A 20,970-nucleotide genomic window follows, 5' to 3' on the forward strand; every position below is an offset into this window, starting at 1 on the left:
TCCTTACCTAGCTTCAGACAGTACTACTAATGCTTCGCTTCTCTAAGAACTATGACTCTGTTTCTGTGTCTTCATTTCTGTGAGAAGGAAAGTTCAGATTCTGATGTGACTAAATACCTACAGGTATGCTTTTCTGTTTCAGTTTTTGCATCTGCTCAAATTTTCTGTTGCTGTTCTTACCCCTTTGGTGGATTTGTTTCCCGTGACATACTCTAGGTACGTGGGCAAAGACTATTCTGCTGCTCAAGAACTAATGGAAGATGAGATGAAAGAATATTATAGTCAGAATCCGACAGTATTGCTGATGCAGTCTGTAAGCATTGGACAACTTGTCGCTGTACATGCCGAGGAAGATGCCTGGTTGCGTGCTCAGATAATTTCAGTGGAAGACAATCGAATAAAGGCAAGCAACTCTTTCTTTTTGACACTTTTTTTGTGAAAAAGAATTAGTGTAAATAATAATAATACAGGTAATAGCTGTGCCTTTATCACAGAAGAATCACTCTGCAGTACTCAGCAACAAATTGCTTTTGCTCTTCATTACATGAAAAACAAAGTGGGGTTTTTAAAATAATTACAGCACTGCTGCTGAAGTAAATGGTCTGTTGCCTTTTTCCTTATTTTTATTTTAGGCTTTTCTGTGTTCATTGGTATCTCTAATATACTAATGTATCCTGTGCATCCTTATGAAACGTGGAAGTAGTATCTCCATCTTCCAGATATAGACTGTAAATGGCAGTAGAGAACTAGAATGCTGATCTCCTGAGTCAAGTCCTAGTGCAGTTACCACAAGTCCATCCTTACTGTGTCTTTTGCAGCTTGTTAACACGAGTGCTTAGGCTCACTTACGCTGAGTGGGTATTCCTGTTGTTGTACTCAGCATGCTGGTTACTAAAATACCTTGAACAAAATGATTAAACTTTTCACACTGCTGCAGTTTCTCTTCTTGTTCTCTGTTCTCTAGAGTCAGAGTTGTATTTTGGGGGGCTTTACTTTTAGAGAATTAGAACATGACTGAAGTGGAAGAGTTTTTAAGAAAAATTTCAAGTCGTTCGTGTCTAGTGTCACTATGTAGTTATACTAAGTAACCTTAAATTGTAGGTTTTTATTTTTTGCAGTCTCTGCTTCCCCAGTCAGCATGACAAACTTCCACTAAGATCTGCTAAACACACTTCTAATACAACTCCCTTTCACAAATTAGTCAAGTGGACACATGCAGTTTTAAGTATCTGTTCCAAAACTGAGAGTTCTCATTCAGCTGGGAAGTCATGAGATGGGGGAATCTGTCCAGTATTCGAAGACTTTAGCGTTAGCTGCAGAAAAACTGCCAGGACAATAGTAGCTAACGTCCCGCTGATTTCTCTCCAGATTTCAGCTAACTGCACTTGGTTGCACAGTAGGGAGGCCAGTGGTGCATGGCAAGAAGAGCCTGCTTTCTCAAGTATCTCTTCAACAAGAAATCTGGAAGTCTGGCTTTCTGGAGTGTCTGGCTAGCACATCAGATTTTCAGAAAGGCTTCTAAATCGCTCTCCCTGAGCCTGGTGATCTTCAAGACGTTAGCATGGCGCAGTGTATAGTTCAGAAATACAAGAGACCATCTGTATAAGCTGATACAAAGCAGCACTGTAGCTTCTTCTGTTCCAACCACCAACCACCATTTTCTCCCACTGACTAAACAATTTACTTATCGAGATGGTATGAAGTCTGCAGTATTCTGAAACCGTGTAATCATCAGAACTGAGAATCAAAAAGATTCCGTTCTCATTATAAAAACAAAAAGGAAATACCTAGAACTGCACTGAAATACTATTAAAGGGTCTAGCTTAAACCCACAAAAGCCAAAAAATTCAGAATTACCACTTTACTGCCATCTTCTGTACCATTCTGAGGTAATAGGTACTCGGAAGCGCTGTCATTTTGTACCCTTTGAAGTGTTGGTGTTCCAAGGAACAGCTAACGCTGAGCTTGCAGTGATTTCAGGAAAGAGAAGAAGGGTGTGGAGCACTTTCTAAACTTTTTTTTTATTGACATTAAATTAGTTTGAAGAATTTTCATATAATGGTATTGCAAAGTATATACCGTGTTAATGAGAAACAGATTTGTATTAACAGCTGGCTGTATAAAAATGTGATCACTAAATAATAAGTCCACCAAGTGTGTGTATTCTGGATAAATCATTCAAATAGTACTAACATACTTGTAATATGAAAAATAAATGTTTCTCTTTCAATTATTAGGTGTGCTATGTTGATTATGGCTTCAGTGAGATTATTGAAAACAACAAAGTGTACAAACTAGGTAGATGCTTCTATTCGCTTCCATTCCAAGCTGCGAAATGTAGACTAGCAGGTAAGAGGAACTTTTCTGAGAGAATTATTAAATATCTAGTACCATAATTTTGCATGTAACTTACCAGAGGTTGGGGCAGGAAAAGAGCCCTTACCCCCAAAACCTTACTGCCTACTTCAGAGAAACCTGGGAAATGAAGGTAAGAAATAGGGAGGAATGGAGTTAAAATGAAAACATTAATTTGATCTGTTATTTTGGTTAGATTATTAAAGCTGGGTCTGTTTTCAAAAGGCTTTTGTTTTAGCAGAAGAAAATAATGTATTTTCTTGATTCTCGAGGGATCTTGAATGTATATTTCATGGTAGAAGCTTGATTTAAGACTAGGAAGAGATGAGCTGAAGTTTCTCCTGGTTTTCTTAGTATTTATTTTATCTTTTAATGGAGAAAGCTAGTTACCCTCATCCTCCCTCCCTCTTTCCTTCATTCCTTTTATTACACTTGCTTGTTGCATCTTATTTATGTTGCTGGGCAGGTCTTCCAGACCCTCCAAGTTTGGAGCCCCATTATACAAGGCACTGTATGGACCAGAGGTGGGCCACGTCCGGCCCGCGGGCCACGTCCCCTCTCCTGCTGTTCCCCCTCACGCGCGGCCATGCCGCCGGCGCAATGCTCTGGGCTGCCGGGCAGCACAGCTGCAGAGCCGCAGCCTGACCCGGTGCTCTGGGCGGCGTGGCTGTCCCGCCACCAGTGCTCCAGGCAGCTCGGTAAGGGGGCAGGGAGCAGGGGGCTTGGATAAAGGGCAGGGGAGTTCGAGGTGGTGGTCAGGGGGTGGGGGAAGGGGTGATTGGATGGGGCAGGGGTCCTGGGGGAGGCAGTCAGGAAGGAGCGGAGGGGTTGGTTGGGGCGGCGGCCAGTCTGGGGGTGGTCAGGGAGCAGGGGGTAGTGGATGGGGCAGGAGTCCTGGGGACAGGGACCGTCAGGGGACAGGGAACAGGGAGGGTGGGTCGGAGGGTTGGTCCTGCTTCGCTGTTCTCCACTCTCCCTAGCGTCTACCTAATAGTGGATAGTTCGAGGTGTTGGAGTTAGTGGTTTACTTTGTGTTAGTGGGGTTGGGGGGGGTCTTTCCCCTCCTTCCCGATTCTTCTCTTGAGCTCATGCCCGAGGCTCCGGGATTCAAGCCCTGCGGTTCCTGCTCTAAGCCCAGGCCAACGGGCGACCCCCATGACTCTTGCCCCAAGTGTCTGAGGGAGTCTCGAGCAGAGAAGTGCAGGATCTGCAAAGGGTTTTGCCCACGGGCTGAGGAGGAGTGGAACTTCCGTTCAAAGCAGCTCCTCAGGGAGGCAGCTCGTAGCCCTCAGCCTCCTGGGGCGCGCCAGGATCCAGCGCCGAGCGCCTCGGTGCACAGCGCCCCAGCGGCAGCAGCCGGAGCAGCACCGCGGTTGGACTCTGGTTGAGACCCGCGGCACCGGTGCTCCTTGGCACCGCAACCGACATTGTCGGCCCGGCCCCGCTCCCATTCTCCTGGCCAGAAGCGGCACCGGGAAAGGGTGGCCCACCTCCACAGAGAGCAGCCTCCCTGGAACCACCCGTGGAGACGCGTCCCGCAGGGGAGCCTCTAGGGCACAGCCTACGGCTTCGGCACCATTGACTCCGGCCCTGAGGGGAGAGTCTGGTACCCCTGGACTCTGCGACTTGCAGCGCGGTTGAGATCCAGTTTCCATTTCCCCTGGATACTTCTGCGGCTGCAAGGGATCTTATTGCCATGATGGCATAGGCATCCCCTCAGCCCCGTGCCAAGGCACCGGGGCCTGTACGAACAGCACCGTTCCGGGGCAAGCCAGCCCTTCTCCACCCTTCGGTCGAGCTGCAGCACCGTTCCTGTTCTCGGCACGGTTCCCGCTCCTGCCGCCACTCACAGTCTCGGCGCCAGGCATCCTTGCAGCACCGCTTGGACTCCCATCGCCAGTCCCGATTGCGGCACCGCTCTATCTGCCGGTTGTTGTCGAGGAGTAGATCCGGACCCGACGCCGCTCTCAACGCCGGTCGTCATCTCGGCCCAGATCCAGGCACCGTTCCAGGTCTCGGTACTGGTCCAGGTCCCGGCACCGCTCCCCAGCATTGCGGCCCCATTCCTCATCGACGTGACCCAGCGCAGAGCCACTCGGCACCACCGTGGCCCTCACGTTCTGCTTCTCGTTCTTCAGGATCAGAGGCGGGGTAGTGTTTCTTGGACCTTCGCCATTTGGACCACAACCGCCTGGAGTCAGGGGCTGGGCCTTGGCAGGCGCAGGAGCAGGGTCCCGCTCAAGGGCTCACTCAGTGGCCGTTCTCGATGCCCTGGGCGTACCACCAGGCCCAGGGTGCTCCATCTGGGGCTTCTCTCCGAGCCACGAGTGCCAGAGGCTACCGCCAGTCTGCCCTCCCCGGGGGGCATGGAGACTGTGGCAGCTTCTCTCCCCGCTACAGGACCTCCTCCAATGCAGATTCCTGGTCCAGGCCCTGAGGTTGCTGGCACAGGACAGCTGGCCCCGGCTCCGCAAGAGGCCCTAAATGACCCTCTTTCCCCCGTGGCCGCCTCATCCTCACCTGACAAGGCAGTGACAAGCACTGCAGTCTCAGGTCCCCCTCCAATAGACCTCCGTGCCCACCAGGACCTCCTGCGCAGGGTGGCGCGGAATATGAACCTGCAGGCGGAGGAGGTGGTAGAGGTGGAGGACCCCGCGGTGGAAATTCTGCCTGCGGAAGCTCCATCAAGGGTGGCCTTACCCCTTATTTGGACCATCCAAAGCACCGCCAGGACAATCTGGCAGACACCTACGTCCATCCCCCCCGACTTCTGAGGGAGTGGAGTGGAAATACTTTGTCCCCTCGAAGGGGTATGATTATCTCTTCACCCACCCACAGCCCTGTTCGCTCGTGGTGGCGTCAGTGAACGAAAAAGAATGGCATGGGCAGTAGGCCCCAGCACCCAAATCAAAGGATGCCAAGGGCCTTGATTTGCATGGGCACAAAGTTTATTCCTCGGGGGGACTTCAGCTCAGGATCACTAATCAGCAGGCGCTCCTGATCCGTTACAATTTTAACTCCTGGAACTCCATGCTGAAGTTTAAGGAGTTAGTACCTCCTGAGTCCAGAGAGGAGTTTGGGGCTTTGGCGGAAGAGGGCAAAACAGTGGCACAGACCTCTTTGCAGGCCTCACTGGACGCTGTGGACTCCGCCACACGTACTTTGTCCTCGGGGATCACAGTGATCCCCATCTCTTGGCTGCAAGCCTCCAGCCTGCCACCGGAACTTCAGCAAACACTGCAGGACCTCCCCTTTGATGGAGCAGGCCTGTTCTCAGAAAAGACCAATTCAAGGCTACAAAGCCTTAAGGACTCAAGGGCGTTAATGAAGTCCCTGGGCATGCACACACTGGCTACCCAGCGGAAACCCTTCAAACCCCAGCAGCCACAACAACGCTCCTATGCTCCTCCTCAGCCGAGGCAGGCTTTCTATAGGAGGCAGGGGCGTAATGGTAGGAGGAAGCCCTCCAACCCCCAGTCTGGGCAAGGCCAGGGCCCGTCCGAGCCTTCGTCAGGCTCAAAACAGGCCTTTTGAAGGGCCGCCCTAAGACGGCGTACCAGACCTCGTTCAGGATCCTACCCCACCTTTCTTGAATAGTTTTATCCCATTTCCACCATGCTTGGTCTCACATAACCATGGACCACTGGGTCCTCTGCGTGGTGGAAGCGGGATACTCTCTCTAATTTCCTCCCCCCCCCTTCCTCCCACCCTTCTTCCCCGTCCCTCTTCAGGGACCCTTCTCATGAGCAATTTCTTATTCAGGAATTTCAGATGCTCCTCGCCATGGGGACAATTGAGGAGGTTCTGAGGGAGCTAAGGGGCAGGGGTTTTACTCCCGATACTTCCTTATCCCCAAGGCAAAGGGTGGGCTTTTGCCCATTCTGGACCTGCGCGGTCTCAACAAGTACATGGTAAAGTTGAAGTTCCACATGGTCTCGTTGGGTACCATTATACCTTCCCTGGAGACTGGTATGCCACCCTCGACATGAAGGACGTGTATTTCCACAAAGCGATTCATCCGGCGCACAGACACTTCCTCCGCTTTGTGGTCAACTGCAAACACTGTCCGTTCACGGCCCTTCCCTTCGGTCTTCCACAGCCCCTCGAGTGTTCACCAAATGTATGGCGGTCGTGGCAGCCTTCCTTCGTGACGGCGGGTGCAGATTTACCCTTACCTCGATGACTGGCTTATCCGGGAACGCACCAAAGAACAGGTGCAGTCCCACCTCTGCTTGGTCACGGACACGTTTCGTCTGTTAGGCTTCCTTCTCAGCGTGGCAAAGTCGACAGTAGAACCGACCCAGAGAATAGAATTTATCGGGGCGGTTCTTGACTCTGTGCAGGCACAAGCCCTCCTGCCGGACGCTTGTTTCCAGGCTATAGTGGGCCTCGTCCAGAGCCTTCAAAGCTTCCCAAGCTCATCAGCAAGAAGTTGCCTGAGTCTTCTTGGCCACATGGCCTCCTGCGCATACATGACCAGGCACACCAGACTTTGACTCCACCCGTTACAAGCCTGGCTAGCATCAGTCTATCGCCCAGGTCGAGACAGCCTGAACTTGGTGGTCACCGTCCCAGAGCGGGTCCTGGCCTCCCTCCACTGGTGGCTAAATCCCCGGGTGGTATACAAAGGATTCCCTTTCCACAGCCTGCAGCCCTTCTTGTCTCTGGTCACGAATGTGTCAGCCCTGGGATGGGGCGCCCACCTCAGGGACACAGGGCCTATGGCCCCCGTCCACGCTCTCCCTTCATATCAACATCCGGGAGCTGATGGCGGTGCGCCTTGCCTGTCAAGCCTTCCAGGAGCAGCTGCAGGGTCATTGTGTGGCAGTCCTCGCAGACAGCACTACAGCCATGTTCTACATCAACAAACAAGGGGGGCCCACTCCACCCCCTTTGTCAGGAGGCCGTTCGACTGTGGGAATTCTGCATTGGCAACTCCATTCACCTGGTGGCGTCCTTTCTACCTGGGGTCCAGAACACGCTGGCGGACCACCCGAGCAGGTCCTTCCGCTCCCATGGGTGGTCACTTTTGACCAGATGTCATCCACCCCATCTTCTGAAGGTGGGGGTTTCCCCAGGTCGACCCGTTGGCCTCCCGCAGTAATTGGAAATGCCTGGTGTTCTGCTCCCTCTAAGGCCGCTCCCTGGGCTCTCTCACAGATGCCTTCTTGCTCCTGTGGATGGGCTGACTATTTTACGCCTTTCCCCTGGTGCATAGGGTCCTGCTCAGAGTGCGCAGGGACAGGGCGCGAGTGATTCTGGTGGCTCCGGCGTGGCCCAACAGCACTGGTACACTGTGCTGTTGGAGCTCTCTGTGGATGGTCCAGTCCCATTGCGTCTTCTTCCCAACCTGATGACTCAGGGTCATAGAATCATAGAATATCAGGGTTGGAAGGGACCCCAGAAGGTCATCTAGTCCAACCCCCTGCTCGAAGCAGGACCAATTCCCAGTTAAATCATCCCAGCCAGGGCTTTGTCAAGCCTGACCTTAAAAACCTCTAAGGAAGGAGATTCTACCACCTCCCTAGGTAACGCATTCCAGTGTTTCACCACCCTCTTAGTGAAATAGTTTTTCCTAATATCCAATCTAAACCTCCCCCATTGCAACTTGAGACCATTACTCCTCGTTCTGTCATCTGCTACCATTGAGAACAGTCTAGAGCCATCCTCTTTGGAACCCCCTTTCAGGTAGTTGAAAGCAGCTATCAAATCCCCCCTCATTCTTCTCTTCTGCAGACTAAACAATCCCAGCTCCCTCAGCCTCTCTTCATAAGTCATGTGCTCTAGACCCCTAATCATTTTTGTTGCCCTTCGCTGGACTCTCTCCAATTTATCCACATCCTTCTTGTAGTGTGGGGCCCAAAACTGGACACAGTACTCCAGATGAGGCCTCACTAATGTCGAATAGAGGGGAACGATCACGTCCCTCGATCTGCTCGCTATGCCCCTACTTATACATCCCAAAATGCCATTGGCCTTCTTGGCAACAAGGGCACACTGTTGACGCATATCCAGCTTCTCGTCCACTGTCACCCCTAGGTCCTTTTCCGCAGAACTGCTGCCTAGCCATTCGGTCCCTAGTCTGTAGCGGTGCATTGGATTCTTCCATCCTAAGTGCAGGACCCTGCACTTATCCTTATTGAACCTCATCAGATTTCTTTTGGCCCAATCCTCCAATTTGTCTAGGTCCTTCTGTATCCTATCCCTCCCCTCCAGCGTATCTACCACTCCTCCCAGTTTAGTATCATCTGCAAATTTGCTGAGAGTGCAATCCACACCATCCTCCAGATCATTTATGAAGATATTGAACAAAACCGGCCCCAGGACCGACCCCTGGGGCACTCCACTTGACACCGGCTGCCAACTAGACATGGAGCCATTGATCACTACCCGTTGAGCCCGACAATCTAGCCAGCTTTCTACCCACCTTATAGTGCATTCATCCAGCCCCATACTTCCTTAACTTGCTGACAAGAATACTGTGGGAGACCGTGTCAAAAGCTTTGCTAAAGTCAAGAAACAATACATCCACTGCTTTCCCTTCATCCACAGAACCAGTAATCTCATCATAAAAGGCGATTAGATTAGTCAGGCATGACCTTCCCTTGGTGAATCCATGCTGACTGTTCCTGATCACTTTCCTCTCATGTAAGTGCTTCAGGATTGATTCTTTGAGGACCTGCTCCATGATTTTTCCAGGGACTGAGGTGAGGCTGACTGGCCTGTAGTTCCCAGGATCCTCCTTCTTCCCTTTTTTAAAGATTGGCACTACGTTAGCCTTTTTCCAGTCATCCGGGACTTCCCCCGTTCGCCACGAGTTTTCAAAGATAATGGCCAATGGCTCTGCAATCACAGCCGCCAATTCCTTTAGCACTCTCGTCTTGAAAGAGTCCAATTCCTTTAGCACTAGTCTTGAAAGTGTATGATACAGAAACATTTAGGGGGGAAAAATTACACTAAAGAAGAATGTTGCAGAAAACTAGGGGGAGGTCTGTTTACGAATACAGTACATCTCCTGTTGTGTTCTGATTCTTGGAGCTGAGCTCCCAGTCGCTGGCAGAGATACTATACTTCCCTGTGGGAAGTTTCAAGGAAAATGTGTGGAAATGCTGAACTGCTTGTTTCACAGGGCTGGAAGTCTTCTGTGATGATCCTGTTCTAGTGAAAGTTGTTGAGTCACAAACCTGTGGCAAGATATTTGCTGTGGAAATACTGGAAAAGAGTGATATTCCGCTTGTTGTTCTGTATGACACCTCAGGAGAGGATGATATAAATATCAACGTCACCTGTCTGAAGGCCTTATGTGACAAATCGCTTGAACTACACCTTCAGGTACTGTTTTATTTATGAGGTAATACTTGTTCATTTAAAATTCTGAAGTGTTCCATCATGGGGAAGGAGCACAATACCAGAAACTTGTTAAATGTCTTCCTTCAAATATTTTGTTGCAGGCAGATGCTTTATATACAAATGTTAGAGTCACCAACGTTTGCTCTGACGGAACCCTATATTGCCAGGTGCCATCGAAGGGCCTAGCCAAACTCTGCGAGATCTTGCAAAAGTTGGAAGACTACTTCCATTACAAGGTGTGTAAGGAGAAGGGAGATGCTGAGGTAATTTTTTTTACTGTCTTACACTCCCTGCATCTCAGCTTAACTCTTTACAGAGGCTCCGAGCAGGAATTCTGTCTTTCAGGACATTTCAGAAAGCATTAGTATTAAATAGGGCCGTTATCTAAAACCCTGAATGTAGCTGTTAGTAACTGTTCCCAGCCAGCTTCAGAGTACCATACAATTTCTTAGTAAAACCTTTATTAAACACAAAAACTATTGTAAATAGTTTTTGGAATACTTAGGAATAATTTCTTAAACAAAAGCTAGTAAACTGGATGTAGTAAATTTCCTGTTCTTTCTCATACAGACGTCCCCACTTTGTTGCTATTCTATATTTCAATGCAAGGTTTCAACATGACGTTTACACTTCTGTACATTGGTGCACACAAACACGCTAATGTTTTTTCAGGTGATTTTTTTTTTTAGTCTTTATAGAGTGACCATGATTTATATAGGGTGTCGTCTGCACTCTTCTGAGCTTGAAAATGGAAAAACCTGAGTTGCAGCCCAACTCTTTGGAGCCTTGTCAGCAAACAAAAGTCTGGGGACCCTACCAGCTAGCAGCGTTCCAACCCTCGAGTTAATAGTTGGCTGGCTCACTTGTTGGTGAGACAGAAATCTGTAGTCTGAATCCATACAGCTTTTGGGATCAGCATATCCACTATCCATTCCCTGGATCTCTAAGACTCTCATTCTGTAGAGCACGAGCTTTTCCCCATGAGCCAAGTCAGGTAAGCGTATACAAACCATCACCTCACTGAGCTCTGCCCCGTTCTCTCTTTAACTGGGGCAAGATTGCAGTTTAACTCAATTAGCTAATAGCTAAATGTAGGTTCCATCGTCTCTGTAGCCACTAGGTGTGACACATTCTCCCTTCCCAGATCCTCCCTCTAGGTCTGTAAAACATACTACCATGGAGTCAAACATTATTTAATAGACTGCTTCCTTAATAAGGAAAGCTGGACTAGCACTCACCTGTGTCCTAAGTGGGACAGGGATAGGGACCCAGCCCTTGCAGCAGACATGTCTTGGTCCTGTATGGGTCAGCCATTAAGTCCACAGGGCTATCTTTAACTTCTGTATTTATAACCTTTCCCCTCAGAATCTGGCTACATTCTCAGATGATAAATAGCATGGGACCTTCAAGCCTGCTTGCCCTAAATGAAAACCTCTCCTACAACTTCTTAAAAAAAGTTACTGAGCACGTGTAGCAACTGCCACACCCTATTTCTGAATGTTCCTGGCCCTCTCTTAGTGAGTCCCTCTGCCCTGCAGTTTGCAGATGTGCAGGCAGAGACTTCAAACGGAAACCTGTGATTCCTTTCTTTGTGCCAAAAAGTCAACTACACTATAAAGCATGTGGGTTGCATCTGTTTTCAAATCTGTAATGGGCTGAGATGGAAATGAGGAGAGCTTTCATCATCATCATCCCTTTTGGCTCCAGGATATGGGAGATGCTTTTGACATTCTAATACCCAGCTTGATGAACGTTTCAGTTTTGGTCTCCTTGCTAAAGCTTTTGCAAGCCATCTCTTGTAGGAGTCTCTGCTCTTGGTCTGTCATTTTTATGCTTCTCTGGATAAGAACGGTTTACACCCAACCCAATAGGTTTCCTCCTCATATAAACAATCAAGATGCTCTCCCCCACCCCCAAAGAGATCCCCTTGTGCCTCTCATTCTTGCCTGACTTTTCTGATGGGCAAGGCTTTTGTAGAGGTGAGGTGCAAGCCCACCGTGGCCCTTGCAAGACCCACATGCCACATCAAAGTAAAAAGCAGTGCAGTTAAGCAGACCAGTTTTTAAACCTTTTCCAGCTTTGCCTATCAAGGTTTAGGGCAGCTCTGGTGCTCATTCTCTCCTTGGAAATATAACCTTGAATATTTTTTTTAAAATCCCTTAGGACAGATCCAAAGTGATAAACAGAAACTATTTAAGTATCAGAGGGGTGTCCGTGTTAGTGTGTATCTACAAAAACAATGAGGAGTCCGGTGGCACCTTAAAGACTAACCGATTTTATTTGGGCATAAGCTTTCGTGGGTAAAAAAACCCACTTCTTCAGATGCATGGAGTGAAAATTTACAGACACAGGTATAAATATATATTGGCACATGAAGAGAAGGGAGTTACCTTACAAGTGGAGAACCAATGTTGAAGGCCAATTCAGTCAGGGTGGATGTGGTCCACTCCCAATAATTGAGGAGGAGGTGTCAATACCCAGAGAGGGAAAAATGCTTTTGTAGTGAGCCAGCCACTCCCAGTCCCTACTGAAGCCCAAATTGATGGTGTTACGTTTGCAAATGAATTGTAGCTCAGCAGTTTCTCTTTGAAGTCTGCTTCAGGAATACTCAAGAACAGATTTAAAAGTAGCCATTCTTCAAAAAAAAAAATTCAAAAACAGCGTTATTATTTACCCTTGTTTCTTTATCGCAGCAGGCACCTGAATGTTTCGTCTCATTACCTTTCTGTGGCAAAATCTGCATGTTCCATTGTAAAGGAAAATGGGCTCGTGTGGAGGTAAGAACCAGGTGGGTGGTTGGTTGGTTTTTTTCACCACTGAACTAACTTCCCTGTGTCAACTGAAAATTGCTGCTCTTCTTCGATTTCCCACATAGCATCTGCTATTTTTGCAGGTCTGGGGGTTGGCTAAAATCTGGATCATTGAATTCTTTGACACTGATTTTGGCATGTGTATCATTTTACATTGGCTACTTACTCAAATAGTAAACACACATAAGTAATCTTTTACTTGAGCTGATGGAATGGGAAATAGATCCCTGTAGGTCTATCTTACAGTTTTTGTGTTGTCATTTAGCATATTTCATTTCAACAAGCATAGCATCATAACCTGGAAAATAAAATGCACTGGCAACCTATTTTCTTCCGTTTCCTTAAACTGTGTATTTGCTTTTTCAAGGTACTGTGTTCTCTCTTGCTAGTAACAAGTTGTCCTTACCGCTCGCATTCTCATTTCAGATAACGAGCGTTCACAGTAGTCGTGCACTAGATGTGCAGTTCATGGATACTGGAACAGTTGCCTCTGTAAAAGTATCGGAGCTTCGAGATATTCCATCACAGTTCCTGAGGGAAATAATCACCCTACCGCCCCAGGTACAAACCTCATTTTTAAGTAAAGCTGATGGCCTCTATACCTCTCTTGGCCATGTCTTAGTCTTGATCATTTTCGATGTGTGCTCTGCGATGATTTGTGGTTTTAAAACATTTTAAGATCGCCTGTTCTGCACTACGGTTCCTTTTCGTTTGCGCCAGCAACGTCCACAGGAGGCAGTCAGCAGTTCACACCCCTGTAGTCCAAAGCTCACGTTAACGTCGTCCTCTTTCAAACTGGGCTACATTAACGTGAACTTACGGACCTTTCAATTTGCTCCAGCAGCATCCACTCAGGGCAGTTAACGCACAACACTTTGGTGCCCTCTGCAGGTCTACACACTCTTCCCCCCCACCCACCCCCACCTTGTGGACCACACTTGAGCACAGTGTAGATGTAGCCTTAAAGTAATGTTAGGTTGTGCACTCTAACTCTTCATAGTGTACAGTTTTAAATAAATACAGATTACGTTCTTGGGTGCGGACAGTAGAAGGCTGTGGTGGTAGTCTTACTGAATGGGTAAAGGGACTCCATTCTGCAGACCACCGCATTCTTAGTGGTTGAAGTAACTTGCAGCATAATAGGCTCCTTCTTTCACTCTTTTAATATCATATATCTTTTAATCCATCTGAGTTAAAGCTTGTAATAAACTACCTAGTTTCTGTGCAGGTAAACTTCAATAGTATAACATAATCTGTTGAAGAGTGCCATGTAATTAAATTGTACCATTAACGTACTCCATGTCTTTTAGGCTATGAAGTGCTGTTTAGCAGATCTTCCCCGTAACATTGGCATGTGGACTCCAGATGCTGTATTGTGGCTGAGAGATACAGTATTAAATTGTCCTGATTGCAGCATTAAGGTAAATGTAAATATCTCAAACATTTGAAATTCAATAAAATATGGAATACCAGGTTGAAATGTGAATGAAGAGTTATAATAAAATGTCATCATGAAGTTACAGGAACTTGGTACCTTCACCCTCCAGCAGACGTTCAGGTTTTGATACAAAAAACAAAATTCTTTCAGACTTAAAAACGTTTACCTAAATTAGTTTTGTTTGAAAAGCTATTATACTAGACAATTTACAGCTTTGTAGCCTCCGCTAATATTTGTATTCTGTATGAATCCATCATTTTTGACACATTTGATACAAAGCATATTTGCTTGCATTTCCCAGCAAACACTTTTTATACAATTCTTGGATCTGCATTTAAAGAAGACACAGAATTTTCCCCCTTCCAAATTCTCCTGTGCTAGCTCGGTATAATTCCTTCTTACCAGCAAATGAGGGCAAGAAAAAAGCAAAACTCTTGTTGTGCCGCCTCATAAAAAATGAAGTGGGTGGATGACCCTGCTCAATTATTTTCATGTCTCCAGCAGGTGGAGGTAACTCTTCCAGCTGGCTAGGAGAGGAATCTTTTAGTTTTCTGTTCTTATTTGCTTTTATTTCTGTATGACAAGTCACTACCCGCAAGCCAGGCTGTGACTCTGCTGTGCGCCAGCTTGCTGCTCGGTAACGTCCGATGTGGACGCTGCTACAGCGCAGTGAAAGTTCCACTAAGCCACGCTCTGGGATTTTCACTGCGCTGTAGCAGTGTCCACACCAGTTGTTACGGCATGGCAAACCAGTGTGCCATAGATTCGCACCCTGGCTTGCAGTGTAGTAACTAGCCAAGGAAATAGGCCCTAACACAATGTAGTTTAATTTAGTACAGTCCATTTGCAGACTCATTTTTTTGGAATATGCTGAGTAGATGTCAACCATTTATAGTGTGACCTGCTTACCTAATTGTCTGGGAGCACCCTTCAAAGGGAAACGGGTGTTCAGAGTCTGCTATAATTAGTACATTACAGGGGATCTTCTGAAAAATCTTGCCCCTAATTTCATTACAGGGTACCACTATGAGTGCGCCTTTTGAGAAGCACACTTCGTAGCTTTCCCTTTTCTTGTCTGCTTTAGTCTTGAATACTGCACATTTAAAATACTGTTGGTCTAGTCTGGCATATGTAGATATTGTAAAATGATATTGTCAAATGTGTGGCTGCGTGTGTTCCCTCTGTGTGCCATCCCAGCTCTGTGCAGACAGCTGGCACAGCAGACCTTGATCAAACTGCCCAATGACCATGAGATTCATTAAGGTACGAAGGCACCCGGCCAGGTTTATTGTCAACAAAGAAAGGTAATAGCATCCAACAGATTCTACGGGGATACTAGGACATGTATGCCCGTGACAATGGACGCAGCTCAGTGAATGGCAGAACTTTCTATTCCCCACCCCCCGCAGGCCGGCCAAAGACGCTCCCCCTGAGACTCCATTTTATACACTAATACAAACAAGTATTTGGACCATAGTTAGTTACTTCCCCCTGACGTGGGTTGTTACCATCCATTACCTTGTACATGTTGGTTCGATCAAAACATCTCTATCCATTATACTGTCATCCTGACCTTCTCTTTAGGAGGGGTCAGTGTGTTCTCGTTATCTTTGGGGTGTGTTTGTACCATACTTGGTATCAGGGTACTTGTACCATACTTCTGGAATGCATTTGTGTAAGTGTCCGCCTTCATGTAGTGACTAAGGTTGGAATTTTCAAAAGAGATTAGATACTTAACTCCCACAGAAAGTCACTGGGATTTGTGTACTTAACCCCCTTATACTCTTTAAAAATCTCAGTCTAAGCTTTTAGTATTTCTTGGCTCTGAACAAATTCGCATTCAGCATCACTCAATAGCAAAATATGCTCAACCTTAGGACAGTGCGTTTTATCTTTTCTTTCCATATCTTCCTTTCTGGTCTCCCCCCCCCCCCCTTTCTTCCGTCTGCATTTTCCTCCCTGCAACAACTCTTGATTCCTAGTCCCTTCCCCATTTCATCTGCTAAGGTGATCTGGCTATGAAATATTTAATGCTGACGATTGAAACATCCCATTGAGAGTAATTGGGGCAGGGCTGTTCACATTTGTCAGTCCACGAGGATGTCGTTTTCCATGGTTTTGTCTCCTGATTTACACTAGCATATGAAAGAGAAGAATCAAAATCTGTTGCTTCAGTCTCTGCAGATTCATGAAGGTAACATTACTTTGGATTACTCAGCTTGCAAAGATACCCTTGCAATTGTTATCATGAAGGCTGGAATCTACTTGGCTTTGTAAATGAAATCTTAGCATCTAGAGAATCCAGATATGCCATGAGGGCTGAAGAAATGCATCAAGTAGGCTAGAAGATTAATACTGCAGCCATAATAGTTTGCTTTTTTCTTGTCTATCCCTAAACCCAACCCTCACCCTTAACCTACCCTCTACCCCTAAACCCCTAGCCCCCACCCTAAACCCTACCCCTACACCCTTAAACCTAACCCTCTAACACCCTAGTCCTAAACCCATTAAGAATAGTCAGTATGTATCTGCTCTTTTGGATGCTCTTTGGTGGTCAAAGCTGTTGCCATTGTAAAATGCCTGGCTCATCAAACCCCTCATGATGAAGTTACTCGTGGAAATGCTTCGGCTGATTCAGCAGCCAAGGATGCGGCCCTTTCTGCCCCTCAGGCTGCTTTTATTTTCGCCTTAGTTGAGCAACCTCCATAAGCTTCCCTCCATGACCTTGCCAGGATCCAGGAGATGGCACCAGAGACCGAAAAACGTTCTAGGAGTGTTGTTGGGTGCACTTTACACCCTGAGTATTTTTGGCGCTTCCAGTATGGCCGGCTGGTTGCGCCGAGAGTGCTTCTGCCCTATCTTGCTTGTGTGCACTACGGGGTGGCGCATGTGAGCAAAGGGGGGGATGCTTGCTGCAGTGGGATGCGATTGGTGTCCCAGCACCACTGCCAACAATGTTCAATCTGCCAGCAACACAATGCTGGTAAAGCTGTTAAAACCAGACAAGCAGCCCATCCCGCTCCGTGGGGACCGTTTGTAAATATTCAGATTGATTTTATTCAAATGTCTAAATGTTGTAATTATGAATATGTATGAGTACTAGTTGATGTTTTTTCAAGATGGGTTGAGGCCATCAACTGCTGATCAGCTTGTTTCTACTTCTGTTCCTTCTCCTGAACGGCAGGAGAAAAGGACAAGGTGAAGTGCTCGTAACCTCTCCCTTGTCCACTGATGAAATCATTGTGTCATCAGCATTTGCTAAAGAAACCAGAGCTCTGCAGGGTGATGTGCTGGTAACCTCTCCCCTGTATGATACTGGACCATGACTGTTCCAGGAAAGAAGAAAAAGAAACGCTCGCTCCGCCGAACCTGCCAAGGCCCAGGAGTTCCTGACTATAAAGGACATTAAGAACTGGCCCTGGTGGAAGAAACGGAGTATTGTAGGCTGGCAGGGAGGAAATCTTGTGACCAACCTTGGGAATGTGGTGTTCATTGGATTTTGGGGTTCATTCCTTCGGCTTCACAGTGTGCTGTTGGACAGGTACCCTGGGAATGTACAGATCTCCCTAATTGGATTTCAGATGAGGAATATCAAAAACGCCTTATTGCCACAACCACTGCCCCTGACATTACCTCCATTATCACTGCCATTACCACCCCTGTAATATACCCAGATACAGACAATACTATCTATTCTGATGAAACCCAATGGCCAAGGCCTTCACATGCTGGTGATTTATTTAAGTATTGTTTGGAAAATTTATTTTTTAAGGTTCAGGACATGTCATATGAGTAAACAATTGGATGGAGAACAAATGGACCAGTAGAAATAGACATATATGACATTACCACAAATGATTCTAGGGAATTTGAATGGGAGATAGATGGGTTTTATGAAGGTGTTTATATGATGGCCATTCCAGGGGTTTGTAGTGTATTGGGAAAAAGGGGCCTTTGTTGTTATTTAGTTATCCATTTAGTAAATAACCAGACTCATACTCAGAGAATATGTTCTGCCACTAGAAATTTTACCTGTACTGAAATGATCCCAATAACTAACAATTTAACCTGTACCATCTTACAATATACCTCTTCTTATGCTATCGATGTTAATGCCTATCAAAAATATTTGAAAATACTTAAACAGATGTGGTACAATGCTATCCCCGAAAAAGATGTACTAGGACATTGAATAACCATAATTAATGCCACATTAGGGACTGTGACATTCACCCTGCCCCTATCTAGCTTTCAAATTACTTCCACGTATCCCAATTGTTCCAAGGGAGCTGCTATCTGGCTAGAACAGCAAAGAGCATGGGTCTCCTCTTGAAAGAAAAGAGACTTAGCTGGTCACTTATGGGATGGTGCAAATAGTGCAGCAGCAATTTGGAATATTCTTAAGGGACAACTACATGATGAGAAATTAGGACAACTAGAGAAAGCCACTGGTCTTATTACTGGACACAACTGACTCAGGTGCAAGCTGGAGTTGGTGAATTACATGTTATTTCCACCCTTAGTTCAATGACCCTGGAGCTGTTGACAGGAATGGTGTTGAATGTCACTGAGGCAGGAAAGGAATTGCAGTGGGATCTAGCATGTTCGGAGATTCAGGATTTCCTGAATGACCAGCTGATGGTCATTCGGAGTGATCTTGAGCATCAGGCTTGGCCCACTGCCCTTACTAATGTTTCAGGAGTACCATCTGATTTGTGGCCATGGAGACATACTTGGAGATTTTCAGGATGGAGTTGCAAGTACTCGCAGTGCTCCTTCCAAGCATATGGGCCAGTAGCCGGGGTGTGGACTCCTACATACCGAATCCTGCCGGGTCCATGGGGAGGATGCATGTAGGACTGGATTATTCACCGTGATGTCTGGGAGATTAGACCACCTGGTATGCCTAGCCGATTTGTTGTTAGTGCTCCTGGAATAACACCTGATATTTGGATTGAAATAGGGAATCAGTGGATATTATGGCCCTTATAAATCCCCGCAGCTTCAATGTGTAAGTGTAACCCTTCTGCCCATCAGAGTTGGCAGCAACAAGGGCCGGGTTCAACATCTAGGGGATCCATTCCAATAACACAATGCAAACCGGCTTGAGCCCCCACCCAGTGACCTGGGACAAATATATACCACCCCCGCTGGGCGCCTCCAAGAGGCAATACTTCCCCTCTCACAAGCACCTAGTCTGAGTGTAGCAAAAAGCCTTTTAATAACAGAGAGAAACAATGCGGCATTATGTTGAGGAAACACCACCAACAGGATTCATAACACAACCCATGAGCAAAAAACCCACCCCAAGCAAATTGGGGCGTGTCCTTTCCCTTTGGTTCTTGAATCCAGCAACCCCAAATTACCCAAAGTCCCAAAAGTCCAATGACCCAAAAGTCTCTGTCCCTGGTCAGGGCAGCCCCAAAGTTCAAAAGTTTATCTGCAGAGCTTTATCTCCCAACCTGGGTGGAGATGGGGGCGGGGTTAAAAGGCACCTTACATGATCTGAAGCTGACCGCCCCACAGCTCCATAGGCCTTCGCTCCGCTCCGCTCCACTCCACTCCACCAGCCACCCCACAAACTGCTTCACTCAGCTCCGCAGCCCACAAGCAGCTCCCGCTGTCCTATGAACTGCTCCACCAGCCTGTCCACAAGGCACTCCAGCCGTCCCGCAAACTGCTCCACGATATATCTTCAGGCTCCCCCACTACTTAACACAACGCTCGGTGATTTCAGCTCTTAGGTGAATTCAGCTTGTAGTAGGGGAGCCTCAGTGCTGGTACACCATTAGCCCAAAGCAAGCTCAGCAGCCTGTAACTAGATTCCTAATGAAATCAAAATTAGCTCTGACATTCCACAGCAGAGAGAGGAGGAAGTGCAATTAGCATGTAAGGCCCTCACCAAGGGGCCCATGCCACCAAATATTAATACTTGTCCCCAGCCTCTCTCAATTCACAGAGTTTTGGAACCCATGACCCTTGCCTAGCGAGTGCTACTTAGTTGATGGTGAGTCCCTCCATCATAACAAAAGGCCAAGTACAGTTCCCAGCACAGTTCCCATAATCAGGGTAATAACAATTTATTCTTCCTGCCCCAATAACAGAGACACTGGGGATCCCACAGCCGCCAAAGTGACCATTTGGGCAGCTATGGCCTCATTCTAGGCGGGGTGGGTGTGCCTATGCAAATGAGATCAGCCCCTGAAGTTCTTTTCCACAACTTGCCACACCTCACCACCAGATGTCAGGGTGGAGCTCATCCTGACACTGCTTACATAAGGAAATTGAAGCAAGGGGAAGTTGTCACAGTATTTGACACAGTCTGTTGGGAAGGTATGGGACAAGGGCCTACCCTGACAGGACAGTTACTTTTCCAAGCTAATGATAGTTGTGTATATGTTAAGGCCACCGCTTTGCAAGACTTACATTTTAATCTCACTACAATCACAGGAAATCACATTATTTCTTGGCCTGCAGACAAAACCCTACAATTGGACCTTGGGTATCAGATTTCTTTTAATTGGACCACTTTGATACCCGACCGGTTTCAAAATTTACACTCACTCTTACCAGAGGTTAGGAAAATTTCTGACTTACAGGGTCAAATCCATGTGCTTCAGAATATATATCAAATTGAAAAACGTGCTTTTCATACAGCCGATAGAGCGTCTACTTTGTGTACTAATTATGATGTAATGTGCTCTGTAACTAAGGCAATGAAACAACTCCAGCATATTATTACAATGGGGACATTAATGCGTGTATTGCTTTTGTTTAGTATAGTAATATGTTACTGTTGTTGTAAGGGACGTACTAACAAAAATGCCTTTCATGTTCATACTAATAAGGTGTTATCGTTATATCCAGTTAAGATTTATAGGGCTGATTCTGATCCTCCTGAGCTAGAAACAGAAATACAAGGCTTGATGCAATTGGAGGTTTAAGAACGTTAGTTGTGATAAAGGAAGCACAAAAGCAGGGAGTGTGGAAGCAGGGAAAGAAAGAGAGGGTTTAAGT

General features: G+C 46.9%; 1 protein-coding gene and 1 long non-coding RNA gene across 2 annotated transcripts in view; one reads left to right on the forward strand and one right to left on the reverse strand.

The window, feature by feature from the left end:
• The window catches only part of LOC141987119 (uncharacterized), a 192,802-nt gene that overhangs the window by 45,942 nt on the left and 125,890 nt on the right, over positions 1-20,970 (reverse strand). The window lies entirely within an intron of this gene.
• Positions 1-20,970, forward strand: part of LOC141987910 (tudor domain-containing protein 7-like) — a 37,306-nt gene that overhangs the window by 7,858 nt on the left and 8,478 nt on the right. Inside the window, exons 2-8 of the mRNA XM_074953747.1 lie at positions 217-403; positions 2,238-2,349; positions 9,485-9,687; positions 9,807-9,968; positions 12,399-12,482; positions 12,942-13,076; positions 13,826-13,936. Coding sequence (XP_074809848.1) covers positions 217-403; positions 2,238-2,349; positions 9,485-9,687; positions 9,807-9,968; positions 12,399-12,482; positions 12,942-13,076; positions 13,826-13,936 — 994 coding nt within the window. The remainder of the gene's footprint in view (positions 1-216; positions 404-2,237; positions 2,350-9,484; positions 9,688-9,806; positions 9,969-12,398; positions 12,483-12,941; positions 13,077-13,825; positions 13,937-20,970) is intronic.

The sequence above is a fragment of the Natator depressus genome, chromosome 5 (assembly GCF_965152275.1).
Source record: "Natator depressus isolate rNatDep1 chromosome 5, rNatDep2.hap1, whole genome shotgun sequence".
NCBI classification, from domain to species: Eukaryota; Metazoa; Chordata; order Testudines; family Cheloniidae; genus Natator; species Natator depressus.